General features: G+C 44.7%; 3 protein-coding genes across 4 annotated transcripts in view; 1 reads left to right on the top strand and 2 right to left on the bottom strand.

Annotated features, from left to right (window-relative positions):
- LOC137429314 (C-X-C chemokine receptor type 4-B-like) overlaps positions 1–13,312 on the top strand; it is a 43,616-nt gene extending 30,304 nt beyond the window's left edge. The window contains exons 3-4 of the mRNA XM_068119269.2: positions 9,690–9,794; positions 11,930–13,312. Of these exons, the coding sequence (XP_067975370.2) occupies positions 9,783–9,794; positions 11,930–13,150 (1,233 nt within the window). The 5' untranslated portion in view covers positions 9,690–9,782 and the 3' untranslated portion in view covers positions 13,151–13,312. The remainder of the gene's footprint in view (positions 1–9,689; positions 9,795–11,929) is intronic.
- The window catches only part of LOC137429002 (FYVE and coiled-coil domain-containing protein 1-like), a 168,241-nt gene that overhangs the window by 30,205 nt on the left and 113,764 nt on the right, over positions 1–24,272 (bottom strand). The window lies entirely within an intron of this gene.
- LOC144892699 (uncharacterized) overlaps positions 1–24,272 on the bottom strand; it is a 400,706-nt gene that overhangs the window by 316,492 nt on the left and 59,942 nt on the right. The window lies entirely within an intron of this gene.

Genomic DNA, 24,272 nt, shown 5'->3' with positions numbered 1-24,272 from the left:
AATATATATATATATATATATATATGTCTGGTGTAAAAGATTCTATGTGTATATATTGTGTATATATATATATACATATAAATATACAAACATATACATATACAAAAATATATACATACATATACATATATATATCGTATATACAAATAAATATACATACATATACATATACATATATATATATATACAAATAAATATACATACATATACATATACAAATAAATATACATACATATACATATATATATATATACAAATAAATATACATACATATACATATACAAATAAATATACATACATATACATATATATATATATATATACAAATAAATATACATACATATACATATACAAATAAATATACATACATATACATATATATATATATATACAAATAAATATACATACATATACATATACAAATAAATATACATACATATACATATATATATACAAATAAATATACATACATATACATATATATATACAAATAGATATACATACATATACATATACAAATAAATATACATACATATACATATATATATTTCACGGAGAATGATCCATCAGAAGTCTGAGCACAGCTCTTCAACTGATCCATATATTAAATTATAACTGATTGCTGGGACAAATATTCAAGAGAGCAAAATGTTTGTGGCAAAACAAAGTGTCGCTGCGTTCGTGACTGCAATGAGTGCGCGTCACAGTGGCGTCAATAAACAGTTGTAAAGAAACAGCTGATCAGGCATGTGTGAAAACGTGACACATACTGGGCTGAAAAAAAAAGATACCGGAGGTCACGTGACCTGGAGATCATCACATCTTTTTTTTAATACCGAGTTGTTTTTACATTGATCTGAGCATCAATGGAAAAGTTTATAAATAAATCGCATGCAGAACAAAGACATTGTTAGACATCAGTGTACATCTGTACGAACTACAGAGAGATTTCGTAGATAATGGACAGACACCTATGGTATATGGGATTTCAACCTGGGTTCACCAACCACATCATGAACCAGGAGTCCAGATGGGAATAAACTTTTTAAGGTGCAGACATGTTTTTGCAAACTATAGCAATGGAGCAAATACTGCTCCGAGAAGGACTCCCAATTACCTCCGCCACTGAAGGTGGATGGAGGTTATGTTTTCACACTCGTCTGCCTGTGAGCAGGATATCTCAAAAAATTGTAGATGGATTCGGATGAAATTTGGTGGACAGGCTGGATGTGCGACCAGGATGAAATGACTAGATTTTGGTGAAGATCTGGTTCCAGATCTGAGAATTTTAGGTGATTCTTCACCATTGAGCGATACGGATAATGATATAGAGCACGATATCTCAAAAAGTTATGGACGGGTTCAGATGGAGCTTGGTGGACCGGTCAGGTGTGTGACAAGGACGAATTGATTCAATTCCGGTGAGGATCCGGATCCGGATATGATAACTTTTCTATATTTAAAATGATTCTTCACCATTGAGAGATACGACTAAAAACGATACATGGCATGATATCTTGAAAAGTTGTGGACGAGTTACAACAAAACTAGGTGGGCCACACAAGCCGATTCGATTTTGGTTCAGGTCCGAATCCAGGTCCGAATCCAGATCCGAATCCAGATCCGAATCCAGGTCCGAATCCAGATCCGAATCCAGATCCGAATCCAGGTCCGGCCTATCAGTGGGATACAAAAAGTAAACTGTTCAGCTTGGTGCTATTCTAGTTCTGAGATGTCACAACGAAGTGGTTTCGACATTTTCTGTCGGACAAATTAGAAATTTGGATCAGGCTGTAGTAATGGATCCGATATGTGGATTTCTGATGAGTGATGCATCAAAAAAAAAAAAAAAAAAAGTCAAGAAAGCTTTGCAATTCATAGATAGACTTTCACATATATTCACGACCTAAATGGGAGGTGGTTTTAACTCTCAATTAGAGCAAATGAAAACGAGGGCTGGAAATGCCCCAATTCCAGGAAAAAAACCCAAACAAACAAACACAAACTTTTTGACCACACGGCACCATGAGTCATGATATTTCACTTGCACGACATGTGGCTTTCTTCGGTTTCACTCATGTTTTCAACTTGTGCACTCGACGGTAGAGGGAAAGCAAATTACTTGGAATAACTTGTAATGCACGAAGCAAGAGGTGTGTTAAAATTACAACATGTTAACTCGGTTAACTCTATTGTAGAGGGATTCCTAAATACAATGCGGATCACAACGGATATGTAAAGTGTTGGTATTTTTTATAGATCTAAGATTCATGGAAGAGCATGCTTATAAATCACATGCGGGACAAAGACTTTGGTAGACATCGGTGTCTTTTGACATAAATTATAAGGACCTTAGTAGACAATGGACAAATAAATGTCGGACAAAATTTAAATTAATAAAATGCAGGGAAGGGAGGATAGTGTCATTTCAAGTGTAGTATAATTTTGGTTATTATTTATTTGAATAATTCACAGATTAACTAGAAGGACACTCAGTAGAGCTCATACCTCCACCAGGTTGGACAGTTTACGTTTTGTATCCACTGATAGACCGGATCTGGATTCGGACCTGACCCAAAATCGAATCGGCTTGTTGTCACCTAACCAACTCGTCCACCAAGTTTATTCATAACTCGTCCATAACTTTTTTTAAATATCATGTTATATAATCGCTTTTCACCCGATCTCTCAATGGCGAAGAATCACTTAAAAATTAAATAATTATTGTAGCCGAATCCATATTCAGATCTTCACCAAAATCGAAAAGATTCGTCCTTGTCACACGCACAACGGGGCCACCAAGTTTCGTCCAAATCCGTCCACAACTTTTTGAGATATCCTGCTTATGTATCGTTTTGGCAATATCACTCGATAGTGAAGAATCACTTTAAAAAAATTAGTAGCCGGATCCGGATCTTCACCAAAATCTAACCATGTCGTCCTTGTCACATACGCTACATCTCTGCCAAATTTCGACCGAATCCGTCCACAACTTTTTGAGATATCTTGTTCAAAACCGGACAAACAAACAGATGAAAAATCTGTCAGAGACCAAGGACTTGCCGGAATGTACTTTTTTATTGACCATTTTAGATCAAAATGGCGGGAAATCTGTACAGGTATATACGCTAAGCAATGGAACGTAACTGAGTTCGTGAATGCATATCTCTTGTCCTTTCAGAGTTATAGTGGTTTGAAATATATTTTCAATGAAAACTTGGCCCCCTGACCTTTGACCCCAAAAAATCATTAAAACTAGGCATTTTTGACAATTTTATGCCACATGCCATTTTTCGAGAATTGAATAATGAACATTTTGCTGTTGGTTAGAAGGGAATCGGGTAATGTTTGACAGAGTTATTAGTAAAAAAACAATTTTTGACCTTGAGTTTGACCTTTGAAGGTCACTCAAGGTCAAAGGTCATGGTGCCAAATGAAATGTCGTATGTGATTTCCTATATGTCAGTAACAGTAAGTGTATGCATATCTCTTGTACTTTTAGAGTTATAGTGGCTTGAAATATATTTTAAATGAAAACTCGACCCCCCTGATTTCACGTTTTGGGTGACCTTGAGCTTGACCTTGGACTAAAGTGACAAAACCAAACGTGATCTGCTTAACAGAAACTTTCCTCCTTCATGATGTCTCTGATTCCTTGGTATCTCTCCCAGGTTACTCCCTCCTCCGGTATGATAGACCTGAGCCTCGTCCTGGAGGTGGGGTTGCTATCTTTATAAAAAACTCTCTTCCTCACTCGCCCTGCACTGCCCTCTCTCCACCTCACCCCCAGGAATACCTTTGGCGACGGCTTCCCCTTCGCTCCCACCTTTTGTTCATATGTGTGTTGTACCGTCCAACAAACAGTGATGACTCCATCTACATCTCGCTGACTGATAATATGGACCAACTTCTATCTACCCATCCCAACTCTCTCTTACTCATATGTGGTGATTTCAAATGTCACCATGCCAGTTGGCTGGGTGTGGGTACCTCTCTCACCAGCCATGGTTCTTCAGCAAAGGACTTCTGTGACTCACTGGGACTGACACAATCTGTCAATTTCCCGACCCGGATCTCAGTCAACGGAGCATCTTCTCTTCTGGACTTGGTTATGACTAACTTCCCTGAAAATGTCTGCTGCTCTTCTTCTGCTCCAATCGGCTCATCTGATCATGTGCTTGTCAAATTGGACATCTCTCTGACCATTCTCAGAGAGCCTCCTCAGCGTCGACGAGTCTGGCATTTCACTCAGGCCAACTGGCACGGTCTTCAAGCAGCCATCAATCATCTGCACTGGTCTCCCATCTCTACCGCCTCTGACATCAACTCATCCTGGGAATTCTTCCAAAGTAAATTGCTCTCTCTCATGCACAGATTTATCCCATCTCGTCTTCAGTTGTCATACCCTTCCTCCCGTCCATGGTACATGGAATCTTGTGGTGAGGATATTGCCCAGAAACAACTTGCTTTCGTCTCCTGGAAAGCAAATCCAAAGGAAGGAAATCTCATTTCCTTTCACAAAGCCCGAAACAAGTGTGTGTCCACCCTCAGGAGAGCCAGGAAACAATATCTCTCCGTTCTCAGGACCGAACTCTCTTTTCTGTCTCCCTCTTCCAAACCCTGGTGGCGTCTGGTCAAATCTGTTTCTGGTGTTTGTTCCCCCTCCATCCCCTCCCTCACCTCAAACGGCCACACGGCTGACTCCGCACGTGAAAAAGCTGAATGCATCAACTCTGTGTTTGCCTCTAAATCTTGTGTCCCAAACCCATCCCTCTCTGTACCCACCGTACCCAGTCGTACCCAGCTGCCCCTGGACTCTTTGTCCTTTCCTCCTGACAAGGTGGAAAAGTTTCTGTCAACCCTCGACTCTGATTCTGCAACTGGACCTGACGGCATCAGCCCACGGGTCCTAAAATCCTGTTCTTCCGCTCTTTCACTCCCTCTCTCTGTTCTCTTCACCCTCTCTTTTGCTCAAGATCATCTGCCATCTGCTTGGAAATCTGCCAACATCACCGCTTTGCACAAAAAAGGTGCAAAAACAGATCCCAGCAACTACAGACCAATCAGCCTTCTCCCAATTATCAGCAAAGTCATGGAATCCATCATTGCTTCAGATATGAAATCTTTCCTCGTCTCCAATGGCTTGATCTCTGATCATCAATTTGGTTTCAGACCTGGTCACTCTACTCTGGACATGCTGCTTCTGCTTTCTCAACAATGGATGGAGGTCCTCAATGCCAAACAGGAAATTAGACCTGTCTCCCTTGACATATCACGTGCCTTTGATATGGTCTGGCACCCTGCTGTGCTCACCAAACTCTCCCCTTTTGGTATCCATGGAAATCTCCACGCATGGCTGGCGGACTTCCTCTCTAGTCGTAGTCAACGTGTGGCCCTGAATGGGTTTCTCTCATCTCCTCTTCCTGTTCAGGCTGGAGTTCCCCAAGGCAGTGTTCTGGGCCCTGTGCTTTTTCTGGTCTTCATCAATGATCTCTCTGACTATCTTGAAAATCCTCTCTATCTCTTTGCTGATGACTCTACTCTCTGTCGCTCCATTCCTCATCCCTCAGATCGGCAGTCTGCAGCCTCCTCACTCTCTGCAGACCTGGACAAGATCACAGACTGGGCAAACAAGTGGAACATGTCTTTCAATCCTGACAAATCTCACACTCTTACGATGTCTTTCCAAAAAGACCGACTGGACAACTCTCCCATCCACTTTCTGAATAATCCTCTCCAAGAAGTTCTGTCACTCAAGCTTTTGGGTCTCACTATCTGCCATGATCTTTCCTGGGAAAACCACATTTCAAATCTGGCCTCCAAAGCCAGTCGCCGACTGGGCATCCTCCATCGTGCGATGTCCTTCCTTGGCACACCTGAGCTCCTCACCACATACCTTGCTTTCATCCGCAGCTCAATGGAATACTGCTCTCCCCTCTGGGCCGGTGCTCCTGCCTCACACCAAGCTCGTCTTCACGCTGTTTAAATCAAAGCATTCAGAATCATTGGAATCTCCCGCGATGAAGCTACCTCCGAGGGCCTCTCACTCACTCACCGCAGGCAGGTTGGTGGTCTTTCCGTCTTCTACCGACTCCTCTCTGGCCTTGCCCCCCCAGCTCTCTCTGTGCTCTGTCCCCCAAATATTCCTACAGGTCGCACAAGATCTGCCAGCAACCCTCTTCTGGTTAAACTGCCAAAATCTAGGCTCTCTGCTCACCTTCACTCTTTCATTCCCCTTTTCTCCGGCCTCTGGAACAAACTCCCCCACTCTCTTCAATCCCACTCCACACTCCAGGTCTTTAAAACAGCTGTTCAGCACCATCTCTTATATCTCCCCCATCCAAAACCTTGATCTTTTCTACCCCCGCTAATTTCACCCCAATTCCACTTTTTTGAAATACCAACTTCTGTCCTGGAAGTCCTTGGTGTCCTTGTGTTTTATCCTTCTCCCAGGATACCAACTTGCCCCCCCCCCCCCCACCCTTCCCACGCCTCATCCCCCCAAGCCCTCTCCCTCCTCCCACACATCTCCCTGCTCTCAAATGTTGTGGTTGTGTGCTTGCCCTTCTCTCCCCATGTTATCTTCCGCTCCCTCTTTTTATATATTTTGTTTGTGTGGTTGATTTGTTTGTGAAGTAAATGTTAGCTCTTTTACGAGCCTCGATTCAGTATACAAAACAAAACAAAACAAAAAAAAGTAAAAAATTGGGCACAGTCTATTCCAGGGCAAGGCAAATATGTGTGTAAAGTTTGGCGATTCTACGTGCAACGGTGTCGACGTAGTGCTGCGCACAAACAGACAACCAGACAGACAGACAAACCGACCAACCAACATACTTGCCGGAATCTTTTCCAGCAAGTAACAAGGGTGAAAACATAACCTCCATCCACCTTTGGTGGCAGAGGTAATTATTGCACTTATTGGAATTATGAACCCAAAAACCTTGCTCCCTCTGCTCAGCCCTCTGGCCCTCAAAGCTCCTCCAGCATGCACGTGTTTTGCAATAACCGAGTCATGTTTAAAATCAAAATCCATGCCTCACCCTCTACTCTCTTGTTCCTCTTTTCTCCCATTTATAGAACTGACTTCCAGAGACCGTTCAATCACACTTTTCCTTTCAGGAATTCAAACAAGCTGTGTACGACCATTGTATTTCACCACCCATCCATTCCCATGATCATTTCTACCCAAATTAATAAGACCTAAACCAACCTTGCGATTCTTCTTCTTCTTCTTCTTCTTCTTCAGCTCTTTTCCTGTTCATTCACTCCCTTGCTTGTAGTTCCTCCTGATTTGATGTTACCATTTTGTCACCAATCACCTCGCTATTCCATGAGCCTAGATTTTGACTACAAAAAAAATAATAAAACAAAACAGCGTGCAGTAAATGCCTAAAATGATGTCCCGTAAAATGGGGGTAATAGGGACAGCAAGGTGAATTGGGACACAAACTGAAAAATAGCTCGGAAACTTTTTTCGCTGAAAATTGATAACCATACTGATTTGTTGATATTTGGGTTGAAAGTGTTCTCTTGTTTTTTTAAAAAGCAACTTATAGCCCCTATTAACCCCATATATGGGTTAAATAGGAATAAATAGGATTTTTATGGCTGTCCCTATTCACCCCGTTTTACGGGTGAACAGGGACAGTCACTAATACAAAAAAATAATAATCAAGAAACAATCCTGAGTTTCCAACTTATTGCTAAATTTATAGCTCAGATGGATGCACATAATACGCACCCATAATATAAACCACGGTGCCAATGAAAAAAAAAAATGGGATAAAAAGTTTCTCCAAACTGGCCCGATTTCTTGATTATTATTTTTTTGTATTAGTGACTGTCCCTGTTCACCCGTAAAACGGGGTGAATAGGGACAGCCATAAAAATCCTATTTATTCCTATTTAACCCATATATGGGGTTAATGGGGACTATAAGTTGCTTTTTAAAAAAACAAGAGAACACTTTCAACCCAAATATCAACAAATCAGTATGGTTATCAATTTAGCGAAAAAAGATTCCGAGCTATTTTTCAGTTTGTGTCCCGATTCATCCCATTTCACGGTACTCCAAAAGTACTGCAAAAGGGGCGAGGGGAGGGGGTGGAAGAGGAAGAATATCAGGTTGAACTTCTCTTCTTAGTAGAATACTCCTTGACCTCCTTCCCTGTGGCATTCCACATTATTTTCCAATAAGATCATCTTTCCATCGAAAATGTGATCAGAATCAACCCTCCGCAGGCAAGGAATTTCCAGCTGCAACCACAGTTTGGTGTTTTTTTTTTTTTTAGGATCTGCTGGTCTTCCAGAATGCCACAGACTTCCTCACTTGAGGTCTAAATAACATGTAACATCCTGGAGAATATCCAAATAATAACAACGAAATAACTACACTGGAAATGAGGAATAAAAAGGATGTGGTGCGGCAGTGGGGGTGGGAGGAAAGTGCATCCCCTCCCAACCACATCCCAATGATGCCGACAGAGGATACTCGTGAAGAGCCCATTCTCCACGATACGATCATCCAGAATTGGAATATTTTATTACCTCCGCCACCAAAGGTGGATGGAGGTTATGTAAGTGATTCTTCACCATTGGGAGATTGGGCCAAAAACGATACATATCTCAAAAAGTTGTGGATGGATTTGGACGAAACTTGGTGGACCGGTTGTGTGTGTGACGAGGACTAATCGGTTAGATTTTAGTGAAGATCCGGATCCAGCAAGTAGAATTTTTAAAGTGATTCTTCACCATTGAGTGATATGGCCAACCAGGTGGAGGTATGCGCTCTACTGAGTGACATTCTAGTTGTTACTTGTTATACCACCTGTCCCCCTTTAACTGGGAGCACACACATTTAGATAGAGATAATTGGGTCCTCTCCCACCATATACCCCCAGGACGATGAATGTTTTTTGTTTTTTTACTGTCTAAACCCTCCCGTGCACATCCTAATTAGCAGTTTTCAACAACAACAACAACAACAACGGGCATTTTAAGGCCATTTTCCCTGCTAGAGCGGGGGTTAGCCTTGCGGGCCCCATGACGATCTTCTCCATTTTGCCCTATTTTCTGCATCTCCCCTTGTTAACCCCCTTGCCCGCATTTCTTCAACTCCACAAGAAGTTAAAAAAAACAACACACAAATATTTTGAAGCAAACAAACAGACACTTCTCAACTTATATCATGATATTGGGCGGTTCAACACTTTATCAAACGGTTTAAATTGCGTAATATTATCCAAACATCAATGGCTCCATATTGTGTTGAACGTGAACAAACAGCAAGCTTTGTAAAATGAATCGTTCTTGGACATTTTGATGAGGTATTCATTTTGACTTTGCAAACGCACCACGGTGGTTCTGTGCAAGCACCTCTTTCATGACCATCAAACTTCACCCTGAAGAAGAAACCTTTCACCAAAGTTTACTCCTTTTGTGCTTTGGCAGGTCATATTTTATAATGAAGTATGAAGTAGAGATCAAATTACATGCTGATGTGAAACGTGTCACCAACTAGACCACGCCACCATCACCATAGATTTTACACTGATAAATAAATAAATAAATGATGCTTACATTTGCAGATGTCGAAGAAAATAAATAATTCAGTGAGTTTCTTTTGCATAACTTGACAAAAAACAGAGAAAGTAAAATTTCTTGTCACTCCGACTCCCCATTCCCAGGAATCTGAGGGAGCGGACGGACGTACCCTCACAGTCACATCATCTCCGGTTTGGAAAGTTGGCAAATCCACATCGACAAGGGTGCACGAGGAAATGCTCGACATGGTGAGATTACATCAAAAGTACCGAGAGATACGTTACAAGTACCAGCGGATATCGAGCTATTGATCACGTACGAGGGATAAGATTGCATTATGAGGAACTGGCACCACAAACTTCCTCTTTCAATGTTTTCCAAGTTTCTCCTCCCATTTTCAGTAATCCAAAGCAGCGTTAATATTTGCTTCCTCAAATAAAGTATTAGGGGTATTGTGGAGGGGGGGGGGGGGGGGGCTTATAGATTCCCAGGATAAAAATAATGCATACAATAATGGAATAATAAAAGCATTCACATAAAGCTTATGAAAATTACATCGGAGTTTGTACATGATTGTACATGTTTCATGCGTGAGCGACACAAGTGGGCGTAGAGTATTCGATGAATCATTTATTTGGTGAAACATGCACCAAAGTTGGCATACTTTTCGGAGGAATAAAGGGAGACAAATTTCAGGTATCGTGTCAAGATGAATCTGCTCTGTGATTGGATTTATTAATGTAAAACTAATGATTTTAATACAGTTCCCTTACAAGGAACATAGACGCAGGAGGAGGCCATTAGGCCCATCAGTGCTTCAGCAATGGTTGCCAACATATGGCTGGTTATAGCCAACATATGGCTGTTGCCAATATACGGCTGTTTGCCAACATATGGCTGTTGCTAACATATGGCTGGTTATAGCCAACATATAATGGTTGCCAACATATGGCTGGTTATAGCTAACATATGGCTGTTGCCAATATACGGCTGTTTGCCAACATATGGCTGTTGCCAACATATGGCTGGTTATCGCCAACATATGGCAACATATAATGGTTGCCAACATATGGCTGGTTATAGCCAACATATGGCTGTTTCCAACATATGGCTGTTTCCAACATATGGCTGGTTATAGCCAACATATGGCTGTTGCTAACATATGGCTGGTTATAGCCAACATATAATGGTTGCCAACATATGGCTGGTTATAGCTAACATATGGCTGTTGCCAATATACGGCTGTTTGCCAACATATGGCTGGTTATAGCCAACATATGGCAACATATAATGGTTGCCAACATATGGCTGGTTATAGCCAACATATGGCTGTTTCCAACATATGGCTGTTGCCAATGTACGGCTGTTTGCCAACATATGGCTGTTGCCAATGTACGGCTGTTTGCCAACATATGGCTGTTGCCAACATATGGCTGGTTGTAGCCAACATATAATGGTTGCCAACATATGGCTGGTTATAGCCAACATATGGCTGTTTCCAACATATGGCTGTTTCCAACATATGGCTGGTTATAGCCAACATATAATACTTTCCAACATATGGCTGGTTATAGCCAACATATGGCTGTTTCCAACATATGGCTGGTTATAACCAACATATGGCTGTTGCCAACATATGGCTGTTTCCAACATATGGCTGGTTATAGCCAACATATAATGGTTGCCAGCATATGGCTGTTGCCAACATATGGCTGTTGCCAACATATGGCTGTTTCCAACATATGGCTGGTTATAGCCAACATATAATGGTTGCCAACATATGGCTGTTGCCAACATATGGCTGTTGCCAACATATGGCTGTTTCCAACATATGGCTGGTTATAGCCAACATATAATGGTTGCCAACATATGGCTGGTTATAGCCAACATATGGCTGTTGCCAACATATGGCTGTTGCCAACATATGGCTGGTTATAGCCAACATATAATGGTTGCCAACATATGGCTGTTTGTCCATATCCTTGTAATTGCTGAGCATCAGCTGAGTCGTACCAAATACTTTTTAAAATGGTCCGTGCTGCTTCGTTGCTTGAGATTCGAACCACTGACCTCCCACGTCCAATGATTAAGCCACCGAGAGAGACTTAGGTGTTTTACTTGTGAGATATTACTCAGCTGTTTTGGTGAATACACTGCCCAGTACATTTGAAGGACACGCAACGTCTCCCTCTGCAAATTGCTCACAGACTGCATTGGCTATGTCGGATGTTAGCCGCAGGATTCAACCACAAAAACACACAAATTGCAATCTAAAAGCACAACAGCGATTTGGGTCAGGGTGAACAACTTAAAATCACTGTTACTAATGTTAATGATTCGAATAAACTCTTACATATCGTGATTGTATCCTTTTGTTCCACAGGGTGACTACCTTGAATTGCCACCTGATACGTCGCTTTACTATTCACCAGATCAACACAACCTGGAATGGTCACCATGGTCATCACCAGAAATGTACAGCAACGACGAAGAATTCCTCCCAATAAATGACAGCATCGAATATTTCTCAAATTACAATCAGGCGTACAACTATTCGGCGACAGACTTTGCAAAACCTTGCAATGTTGGTCTCCCAGAGAGCTTCAGTCAAATCTTTGTTCCTATCGTCTACTCGCTCGTGGTACTCATAGGGGCTATTGGCAACGGCATGGTTCTCCTGGTACTTACGAAGAGAGGAAGAGGACGACGAAAAGTCATGGCAGCAGATTACTACGTCCTGCACCTATCTCTGGTGGACCTGCTCCTGGTCCTCTCTCTGCCTTTTTGGGCAGTCTATTCGGTCTACAAGGACTGGCTGTTTGGACGCTTCATGTGCAAGGCTGCCGGTTACTTCTATGCCGTACACATATACGCCAGTGTTATATTGCTCGCCGCCCTTAGCTTACACAGGTACCAATCGATAGCCCTGGCAGCACAAACCAAACAGGGCAGGCCACAAGGTACCAACTTACATTTAGCGGCATCATGGATCTCAGCACTTATACTGGCACTGCCGGAGGCAGTCTTCCGCGATACTCTGCCTGACAGAGACCAAACATTGTGCGAGCTGGTCTTCCCTGCAGGCTCTGGAGAAACATGGCAGAGGGTCACTAGAACTGAGCTGGCAATTCTGGGGTTTTTAGGCCCCCTGGTAACCATGGTACTAGCGTACGGAGGACTTGCCAAGGTGCTGCGTCGTACGAGCACCGACCGCTCCCATCAGTGCAAGGTCACGTATCTCACCGTGCTTCTCGTGGTGGCCTTCTTCATCTGTTGGGCGCCGTACCACGTCACCCTTCTTATAGACACCTGGCTGCTCAGGACCACAAACGCAACAACCTGTGGCCCAGAAGATAAAGTGGAAGTGGCAATGGCCATTACTGAAGTCCTGGGCTTTGTGCACTGTTGCCTCAATCCGCTACTTTATGGCTTTGTCAGGCCAGAGTTTCGGAAACGCTTCTTCAAGCTGATGAAGAATACCTGCTCAGGAAGGTCGCAGAGAGTGCAACGGATGAAAACAACGAAAATGATTCCGACTCATCCCAGCCGCTCTACATCTTCCACATTTTCTGTGGAAAAGTCTCCGACTTTGTTAGGCAATTAATTTATAATGTAATAATTATTTTACAGTCTGATAAATGTTTTCATTTGTACATTATCGGAAGTAAGCAAACAACTACATGATGACCCAGTGCAGAATGAGCTATTCCTCCAATTACGAGTCCCCTCCTCACATAATAAACCTTAATATTCTGAATTAAAATCCATGCGTGTTAGCTTTTGTTGGCTCTCTCTCTCCCACCCTCTGTCTATCCCCATCCTTCACTTCTCCCGTGACTTTTGCACCTCATTCCACTCATCACCAGTAGGGGGAACTACTACGCCTCATTTGCAAGGTGTTTACCACATTCTCAGTGACTCCCTTTGCACATAAACTCCACACCCTTTGCCTAACTTATTCCGTTAAGGCGGATGTTGAGGCATGTTAAACCCGATGAAGAAGCCAATCAATGGTCCTCCATGGGTACACGAAAAGTACCATATATCACCATGTTTCCAGCTGCGTTGTCAACCACGTCAAAAAGCATCTGAAAAAGTCGTGCACCGATTCGGACGAAATTTGTTTGAGAGGTTGGGTATGTGACACGGACAAAATGATTCGATTTTGGTGAATATCCACTTCCGGATCTAGATCTGAGAATTTTAAAAGTTATTCTTCACCATTGAGAGATGGGGCAAAAATAATACAGAACCACCTTTAGAGGCCATTTTTCCCCACAGGGCGGGGATTGGCCTTTCTCGGGCACCGTGGTCCCCTTTTTTGAAGCAATGTTTTACGGCCGGATGCTTTTCCTGCCGCCAACCCTGTTAGTCGCCTTTTGCGACACACGGGGAATTACCAGTGAACTGGTACTCAATTTGCCGACCTCGGAAGGATGACAGGCTGAGTCAACCCCCCTGGTGTTAATTCAGTGGTGGACTGGGATTCGAACCCAGGATCCTAGCATCCCAAGCCGGCACCCTAACCGCTAAGCCAACACCAGGCCATGGGCCAAAAATGATAGATACCACGATACCTCAAAATATCATGGACGGATTTGGGCAAAATTGTTGGACAGATTGGGTGTTTGTAATGACGAATCCATTCAATTTTGGTGAAGATCCGAATAAGGATCCCAATACTAGGATTTTTTTTTTTAATTTTAAAGTGATTCTCCACCATAGAATGATAGGGTCAAAATGATACATATCATGATATGTGTGGAGGTATCTGCGGACCTCTGCCACCACCACAAACATTTTTGGTTCAGGTCTGAATCCAGATCTGGGATGCAATAGTTTAGAATTGTGTTACGTTCGCAGCTCGTGGAATTTCTTTTTTCTTGCGCCCCTGAAAAACCGTGAATATGCGGGACACAGGGCCGCGAATGTTGAAGCGGGTCACGATATATCAACCGCGGATATGCGGGGTCCGTGAATGTTGGGTCCGTGAATGTTGCAACCGCAAATATCGGCGTCCGATTGTATCGAAAATTTGGCCCATCGAGTGTTTTACAATTGACATGATTGAGTGTTGTGCATAACACATTTGGTCGATACATTTTCTAATTGTTGGCTCATAGGTGTATTACATGTTTTGGATGGCCTTGACCTTTGACTAAGTGTGACCAAATTTTTTTATCATACACAACACATATGTACAAATAAGTTGTGCAAGTTTGAATTTGATATCTTGGAAAATTTGAGGCTTGGTAATAATAAATTCACAAAAAGGCCCTTTTTTTTTTTTTTTTTTTTTGTATACAAGATCGAGGCTCGTGAAAGAGCTAACATTAATCACACAAAAAGTCAAACCGACACAAACCGACGCATAAAACACAAAATAAGGGGAGCGGTAGACAAGATGGGGAGAGAGGGGAAGGACACAAACACAACATTTGAGAGCAGGGACATCGAGAGAACTGTGGGAGGGAGAGGGCTTGGGGGGAGGTGGGAGAGCTACAAAACATATGGACACTGCAAGGACTTCCAGGAAAGAAGTTGGAATTTCGAAAAAGTGTATATGGGGTGAATTAGCAGGGGTAGAAAAGATCTAGGTTTTGGATGGGGGAAGATAAGAGATGGTGGTGAACAGCTGTTTTAAAGACCTGGAGGGAGGCGTGGGATTGAAGGGAGTGGGGGAATTTGTTCCAGAGGCGGGAGAAAAGGGGAATGAAAGAGTGAAGGTGAGCAGAGAGCCTAGATTTTGGCAGTTAAACCAGAAGAGGATTGCTGGCAGATCTTGTGCGACCTGTAGGAATATTTGGGGGACAGAGCACAGAGATAGCTGGGGGAGCAAGGCCGGAGAGGAGTCGGTAGAAGACAGAAAAGCCCTCGGAGTTAGCTTCATCGCAGGAGATTCCAATGATACTGAAAGCTTTGGCTTCAACAGCGTGAAGACGAGCTAGGTGTGAGGCAGGCGCACCGGCCCAAAGGGGGGAACAGTATTCCATTGAGCTGCGGATGAAAGCCTTGTATGTGCTGAGGAGCTCAGGTGTGCCAAGGAAGGACTTCGCACGACGGAGGATGCCCAGTCGGCGACTGGCTTTGGAGGCCAGCTTGGAAAAGTGGTTTTCCCAAGAAAGATCATGGCAGATAGTGAGAACCAAAAGCTTGAGCGACAGAACTTCTTGGAGAGGATTGTTGAGAAAGTAGATGGGAGGGTTTTCCAGTCGGTCTTTTCGGAGAGACATTGTAAGAGTGTGAGATTTGTCAGGATTGAAAAACATGTTCCACTTGTTTGACTAGTTTGTGATTTTGTCCAGGTCTGCAGAGAGTGAGGAGGCTGAAGGCTGCCGATCGGAGGCATGGAGCGGCAGAGAGTGGAGTCATCAGCAAAGAGATAGAGAGGATTTTCCAGAGAGTTGGAGAGATCATTGATGAAGACCAGAAAAAGCACAGGGCCCAGAACACTACCTTGGGGAACTCGAGCCAGAACAGGAAGGGGCGATGAGAGAAATCCATTCAGGGCCACACATTGACTACGACCAGAGAGGATGTCCGCAAGCCAAGCGTCGAGATTTCCATGGATACCACAGGAGGAGAGTTTGGTGAGCAGAGCTGGGTGCCAGACCGTATCGAAGGCACGTGATATGTCAAGGGAGACAGCTCTGATTTCCTGTTTGGCATTGAGGACCTCCATCCATTGTTGAGACAGCAGAAGCAACATGTCCAGAGTAGAATGACCTGGTCTGCATCCAAATTGATGATCGGAGATCAAGCCATTGGAGAAGAGGAGGGATTTGATATCCGAAGCAATGATGGATTCCATGACTTTGCTGATAATTGGGAGCGCTGATTGGTCTGTAGTTGCAAGGATCTGTTTTTGCACATTTTTTGTGTAAAGCGGTAATGTTTGCTGATTTCCAAGATGCTGGCAGATGACCTTGAGCAAACGAGATGGTGAAAAGAACAGAGAGAGGGTGAGATAGAGCGGCAGAGCAGGATTTTAGGACCCGTGGGCTGATGCCGTCTGGTCCAGTTGCAGAATCAGTGTCGAGGTTTGACAAAAACTTCTCCACCTTGTCAGGAGAGAAGGACACAGAGTCCAGGAGCAGTTGGGTTCGACTGGGTAAGGTGGGAACAGAGAGAGATGGGTTTGGGACACAAGATTTTGAGGCAAACACAGAGTTGAGGCATTCGGCTTTGTCACGTGCGGTGTCAACTGTGTAGCCATTTGAGGTGAGGGAGGGGATGGAGGGGGAACAAACACCAGAAACGGATTTGACCAGACGCACCAGAATTTGGAGGAAGGAGACAGGTTTGAGAGTTCATTCTTGAGTGTGGAGAGATAGTGCTTCCTGGCACTCCTGAGGGTAGACACACATTTGTTCCGAGCTTGGTGGAAGGAACTGAGATTGCCTTCAGTTGGATTTGCCTTGCAAGAGGCAAAGGCAAGTTGTTTCAGGGCAACAGCCTCACCACAAGATTCAGAGTACCATGGATGGGAAGAAGGGTAAGACAACTGAAGACGAGATGGGATAAATCTGTGCATGAGAGAGAGCAGTTTGCTTTGGAAGAATTCCCAGGAAGAATTAATGTCAGAGGCAGTAGAGATGGGAGACCAGTCCAGATGATTGATGGCTGCTTGCAGACCGTGCCAGTCAGCCTGAGTGAAATGCCAGACTCGTCGGCGCTGAGGAGGCTCTCTGAGAATGGCCAGAGAGATGTCCACTTTAACAAGCACATGATCAGAAGAACCCATTGGAGCAGAAGAGGAGCAGCAGACATTTGCAGGGAAGTTTGTCATAACCAAGTCTAGAAGAGAAGATACTCCATTGACTGAGATCCGGGTCGGGAAATTGACAGATTGTGTCAGTCCCAACGAGTCACAGAAGTCCTTTGCTGAGGTGCCATGGCTGGTGAGAGAGGAACCCATACCCAGCCAGCTGGCATGATGACAGTTGAAGTCGCCACATATGAGGAAGAGAGAGTTGGGATGAGTTCATAGAAGTTGGTCCATGTTGTCAGACAGCGAAATGTAAATGGAGTCATCACTGTTTGGAGGACGGTACAGAACACATATGAACAAAAGGTGGGAGCGGAGAGGAAGCTGTAGCCAGAGGTACTCCTGGGGGTGGGGTGGAGAGAGGGCAGTGCAAGGAGAGTGAGGAAGAGTTTTTGATAAAGATAGCAACCCCACCACCAGGACGAGGCTCAGGTCTATCATACTGCAGGAGGGAGTAACCAGGAAGAGATATTAAGGAATCAGAGACATCTGGAAGGAGGAAAGTTTCTGTTAAGCAGATCAAGTCTGGATTGTCAGAAGCAACCTGAATGGAGAGATCAATCAGGTTTGAGCGAAGGCCCCGGATGTTTGAGGTCCATATCGTTAATGAAGAGAGAGGGGGAGCATCGGGTGCAGGAGAGGGAGAGGCGGGGTAGGGGCAGATGAAGGATGATAGGGGGAGGTAGGAAGAGCAGTTGATAGTGTGTCAGAGATTACAGAAGAGTTACAAGAAAGGGAAGGATGAGGACGAAAGGTTTGATGGTGATGGGATGAGGCACAGTGAGGGGTTATTTGAGGGGTGGCAGAGGAAAGTAGAAGGTTGGGGGAGGTGGAGGTTTGAGACAGAAGGGAGATGAAGTCAAGAGGAGGCAGCTTTGAGAAGGAGGTGGGAGGGGGGAGAATTGGAGAGGGATGGTAGGGGGGGGGGGAAGATTTGAAGGGGGGGGGAAGATTTGAAGGGGAGGGGTTGGGGGGGAGTTTTGAAGGGGAGGGGTTAGGGGGAGTTTAGGAGGGGAGCGGCAAGGTGGAGATTTGGAAGGGAGGGGCAAGGGGGGAGTTTAGAAAGTGGATGATTTATGAAAGACGAACATTTATAACAAATTGGGTTTATTGTGATTTTCAAGTTAGCGATCCGTTTAAGAACGATGGAGGAGGGGTGGAATGAATGAGAATTTAGAGCATGTCGTGAGGAAGAATTATAAGAGATTGAATTTTTTTGGAAGTAGAATGAGTTGGAGAGGAAATTGAAAAGAGCCTTTTAAATGGGAAGAAAAACAGCGCGTTGTAATATACCACTGAATAAAACACTGCAGGGGAAAGTTTAAACATATTTAAACAAAACCGTGAAGAAGAACAATCTAATATTCACAAAAATACAAACGGGGAGAGGGCCTAGAGGCCCTCGAGGGACTGAACAGGGCAAAAGGTGTCAGCAAAAGGAACAGGGCAAAACAGATCTGGGGAATGGCGTGAAAATGGGGGTGAAATGGGGGTGAAACACGTGGTCGAAGAACGAACGAACGAAAAGAACAAAGAAGGAAATGTTTTTGGTTTTTTTTTTAGTTAAGATTTTAAACAAGGAAGTATGGGGTGAAAAGACTGGGAAAAAACAGAGAACGAGAGTAGATTAATAATAATAATAATAATAATGCATTTATTTTATATAGCGCTTTTCAGGAAGCCCAAAGACGCTTTGACAGAGTGCAAAACATAATGCATAGCAAAACATAAAAACAATTGCAAAAAAATAAGAATCAATAGGGAAATATTCAAAGCACAAAGGAGGGAGAAGGAGAGGAGATAGTCAGGGGTTAGATGCTGTGGGTTAAATGTTGAATGCAGTGTTGAACAGGTGGGTCTTGAATGATGTTTTGAATGTCGTGAGTGAGGAGGAGTCTCTGATGGTGTGAGGTAGCGAGTTCCAGAGGGTGGGAGCAGCGATGGAGAAGGCCCTGTCCCCCCAGGATCTAAATTTGGTCTGGATGGGGGGGGTCAGGAGGTTGGTACCAGCAGAGCGGAGGTTGCGGGTGGGAGTGTGTCTGGAGAGGAGGTCAGCCAGGTAGGATGGGGCCAGGTTATGGAGGGCTTTGTAGGTCAAGAGGAGGATTTTGTACTGGATTCTCTGGGAGATGGGGAGCCAGTGAAGCTTGTAAAGGACGGGGGTGATGTGGTCACGGGTCCAGGAATGGGTGAGTAGACGGGCAGCGGAGTTCTGAATGTATTGGAGTTTATTGGTGATTGTTGAGGGTGAACCATAAAGGAGGCTATTGCAGTAGTCCAGACGGGAAGTGATGAAGGCGTGGATGAGGGTTTCTGCAGCCACGGAGGAGAGGGATGGACGGAGACGGGCGATGTTTTTCAGGTGAAAAAAGGCTGTCTTTGTGATCTGTTTAGTGTATTTGTCGAAGGAGAGGGTTTGGTCAAAGATGATGCCAAGATTCCGGATGTGAGGGGAGGTGGATACTGGGAAACCGTCGATGTTGAGGGCAAAGTTATGGGTGGACTTGGTGAGCGTTTTTGGGCCAATGATGATTATTTCAGATTTATCACAGTTAAGTTTGAGGAAGTTGATTTGAAGCCAGGATTTTATTTCAGTGATGCAGTTTGTCAGGATAGAGTGGGTGGCGGTGGAGATGGACTTGGTGGAGATGAAAAGCTGGATGTCATCGGCGAAGCAGTGGAATTGGAGACCATGACGGCGGATTAAGTGACCGAGGGGGGACAGGTAAAGGATGAAGAGGAGGGGGCCAAGAACTGAACCTTGGGGGACACCTTGGGGGAGGGGAGCAGTGGGGGATTTGCAGTTATTGATGGAGATGAACTGACGTCTGTCAGAGAGGTATGATTTAATCCAAGAGAGGGCAGTGCCGGTAATGTTAAAGGTGGTTTCAAGTCGGGTGAGGAGGATGGTGTGATCGATGGTGTCAAAGGCGGCGCTGAGGTCGAGGAGGATGAGAATGTTGAGGTTGCCAGCGTCAGAGGAGAGGAGAAGGTCGTTGGTGATTTTGAGGAGAGCAGTTTCAGTACTGTGGATGGAGCGGAATCCGGATTGGAATGTTTCATACAGGTTATTGGCAGAGAGGTGATGTTTGAGTTGAGTGGCTACAGCGCGTTCCAAAACCTTTGACAGAAAGGGTAGGTTGGAGATGGGTCTGAAGTTATTTAGGGTGTCAGGGTTTAGTCCAGGTTTTTTCAGAATGGGGGTAACAGCAGCAATTTTGAGGGATGGTGGGACGATGCCTGTAGACAGGGAGGAGTTTATTGTTGCAATGATAAGTGGAGAGAGAGCAGGAAGGGAGGCCTTGACAAAGCTGGAGGGGATGGGGTCAAGAGTGCAGGTGGCAGTTTTCATTCCGATGAGGAGTTCAGAGAGGTCAGTAGGGGAGACTGGGGAGAATTGAGACAGGGGATGGCAGGATAAGGGGGGGCAGGTGGTTTGAGGGGGAGCGGGTGCGGCGGTGGTCAAGCTGTTGTAGATGTTTTCAATTTTGCGTTGGAAGAATGAAAGGAAGGAGATGCAGTTGTCTATTGTGAATGACTGGGTGGTGGTGTTCAGGGGGCTGAGGAGTTTGTTTATTGTAGAGAAGAGTGCTTTTGGGTTTCCGGAGCCAGAGTGGATAATTTGAGAGTAGTAGGCGGAGCGGGCGCGGGAGAGGGCATCTTTATGGTGTTGTATGTGGTCCTTGTAGGCCTGGGAGTGAACTGTGAGACCTGTTTTATTGCGGAGTCTTTCAAGTTGGCGAGCACGAGTTTTCATCAGGCGGAGTTCAGGGGTAAACCAGGGAGCAGAATGGGTGAAAGAAACTGTTTTGGTTTTTATAGGCGCAAGTTGGCCAAGGCAGGAGGAGAGAGTGTGGTTGTAGTAGTCAGTGAGGTCAGAAGGGGTGTGGAGGTCAACGAAGGGAGAAGTGGACATTTTTTCAGAGAGGGTCGATGAGAATGAGGTAGGTGAAAGAGCGTTTAGCTTACGGAAGTTGATAGTGCGATAATGCCTTGGTGCTGGGGTGGGGATGTTGATGGTCAGAGTGATGGCTAGGTGGTCAGAGAGAGTGAGGTCGGAGCCAGAGAGATGGTGCAAAATTAGTCCAGTAGAGCAGACAAGGTCCAAAATGTGACCACGGTTATGGGTAGGAAAGTTGACATGTTGAGTGAGGTTAAAGCAGGTGAGTAAATCAGTGAAGTCAGTGGTTAGCGTGGAGTCAGTGGAGTCCATGTGGATATTGAAATCACCAAGGAGGAGGATTGAGGGGGAGAGGGAACATAGCTGGGTCAGAAAGTAGGAGAAGTCAGACAGGAATGATGGGTGTGGTTTGGGAGGGCGGTAGACAACAGCCATGACTGACTGTGTGTGACCAGAGAGTTTAAAAGCCAGGTGTTCAAATGATGGAGCAGATGAGATGGAGATGAGGTTGGTCTTGATGTCTTGTCAGTGAATAACGGCAATTCCACCACCTCGGCCCTCCGAGCGTGGTTTATTGATGTAAGAATATCCATTGGGTGTGGTGAGGTTGAGCGTGTAGTAGTCCAGTGGTTGTTGCCAGGTCTCAATGAGACAGAGAAAGTCCAGTTTATTTTCCAGGATGTAGTCGTTCAGGATGAGGCATTTGTTGTTGAGGGACCAGGTATTGAACAGGGTGAGCTTGATGTTGTTTTGTACGGCGGGTATGAATCCAGGTGATTTGGCCAGGGTTCGCAGACAGGAGGTGCGATTTTGTGCGTTGTTGTGACCAGGTGTGTTGGGACGATGAGTGGGAGTGCGCTGAGCCGACCAGAGGATGGGGATGGAGTGACCTGATTGTAAATAAACAAACTTACGACCGGAGCCACGGTGAATGTACCTGGGTCGACGCAGGAGTCCATTCGATTTGATTGCAGAGATGCATGATGGGGTGGAGCGGGTTTTAAGCAGAAGCCTTGCGGCGGAGTACCGCAGAGCCATGCCAGCAGGAGCGAAGGGACGAGCACGAGGCCAAGGGTGAGGAGGCGAAACAATCGTCACAACCCACGGGAGTGGGCCCGAGGAAACAGCGAAGGAGCCGAGCAGGTGAAGCCAGGAGCAGAGCCGGGACCATGCAGAGGGCAGACAGGAGCGAAGAGACGAGCACGAGGCCAAGGTTGAGGAGGCAAAGCGGCAAATGCAGCGGCAAACGACCGCCGCCGCTAATCAAGATCACGGCGGCAAACCGCCACCACCGCCGCTGCAAACAATGGGCACAACCCACGAGAGTGAGCCCGAGGAAACAGCGAAGGAGCCGAGCAGGTGAAGCCAGGAGCAGCAGAGCAGAGCCGGGACCGTGCAGAGGGCAGACTCAATGGCCAAAAATCCGCCACGACCACCAGGAAAGCAAGATATGGACAATGGTCCAGTCAGAGAAGCGGCGAGCAAGTGACGCCAGCGTCCTCTCACGACCGGACCGGAAACGGAATCCTGAAGGTAGAAGAACCACATTCGACCGCTGAGAGAAAACAAAGCCTCCAGGTAGGAAGCTTAAAGAACTAGGCCGCAATATAACGCGGCACGAAATACTCGACCACTCTATACAGGTATGAAAGATTAACACCGATAATAATCTTCCAAGGGACACACGTAAGATAAATACAGTTTTGACAAAAATACAATTGTGAACAATTACTTAACTTCGAGCGTGCGTGAAGATTGGGACAGCTTCGAAAAAAACGAAGGGTGCAATTGTTGGGTGCAATTGTTGGGTGCGAAGGGTGCAATTTGATTATAATTGGGTGCAATTGTTGTCATGGAAACTGCAAACATGTCAAAGATCGATCATTATGCTTTTTGGTGAATCAGGTCTGTGATCCAATCTGAAAATCCATTTCATGTTTCAAGTTAATATGATGAAAATTGGTGATTTTATGTAACCTTGACATTTGACCCTTTGATCTTTTGACCTCGAAAACAATTTGCTTCTCGGTTTTGATTGGTGAACCAAAATGTGCAATACTTGTTGAAAAAAGTAAAGTTGGTATATTGCAAGAAGACTTTATAGATGCGTGTGTGGTGTCGCTCTAAAGGGGTCTAATGGGTCTACAGGTTGAAGGTTTCTAAGGGATGGAAAGAGTGTAAAGGATTAAAGGGTTTAAGTGGTCCGAAGGGTCTAAAAAGGTCTCTGAGGGTCTTAAAAGGTACATAAGGGTCTAAAGATCTAAAGAGGATAGTAGTTAGGGTCAACAGGTGTCAAAAGGTCTCAAAGGTCCAAGGGTCAAGGGGTCTAAGCTGCCTAAAGGGTCAAGGGATATAAGCAGTCGAAGAGGGCCCTGAAGGGTCAAAAGGGTTTAAAAGTTTTGAAATGATATGAGGGGTCTAAAAAGGTCGAAGGTGCTCAAAGGTCGAAAGGGTCTGAGGAGTCTAAAGTGTCCAAAGAAGGTATAATGGGTCTAAAATGTCTAAAGATTCAGGCATCCAAATTGTGTAAAGGTCTTCATGAGTCTGATGGGTCAAATAGTCTTAACGGTTCTAATCAATAGACGTAATTACCTCCGCCACCAAAGGTGGATGGAGGTTATGTTTTCACCCCTGTCTGTCTGTTTGTTTGTCCGTTTGTCTGTCTGTCCGTTTGTGCACAAAATATCTCAAAAAGTTGTGAACAGATTCGGACGAAATTTGGCAGAGATGTAGCGTATGTGACACTGACGAAATGATTAGATTTTGGTGAAGATTCGGATTCGGATCCGGCTACTATAATTTTTAAAGTGATTCTTCACCATTGGGAGATGGGGCCAAAAACGATACATAGCAGGATATATCAAAATGTTGTGGATGGATTTGGACAAAACTTGGTGGACTGGTTGTGTGTGTGATAAGGAAGAATCGATTCTATTTAGTGAAGATCTGGATCCGGATCCAGCTCGTAGAATTTTAAAAGTGATTCTTCATGAGTGATATGGCCAACCTGGCGGAGGTTTGCTCTCCACTGAGTGCCGTTCTAGTTAAAATATGTAG

The sequence above is a fragment of the Myxine glutinosa genome, chromosome 6 (genome assembly GCF_964187855.1).
Source record: "Myxine glutinosa chromosome 6, kmMyxGlut1.1, whole genome shotgun sequence".
NCBI classification, from domain to species: Eukaryota; Metazoa; Chordata; class Myxini; order Myxiniformes; family Myxinidae; genus Myxine; species Myxine glutinosa.
Note: the sequence above shows the minus strand (reverse complement) of the source record. Positions and strands in the feature narration are given on the sequence as shown.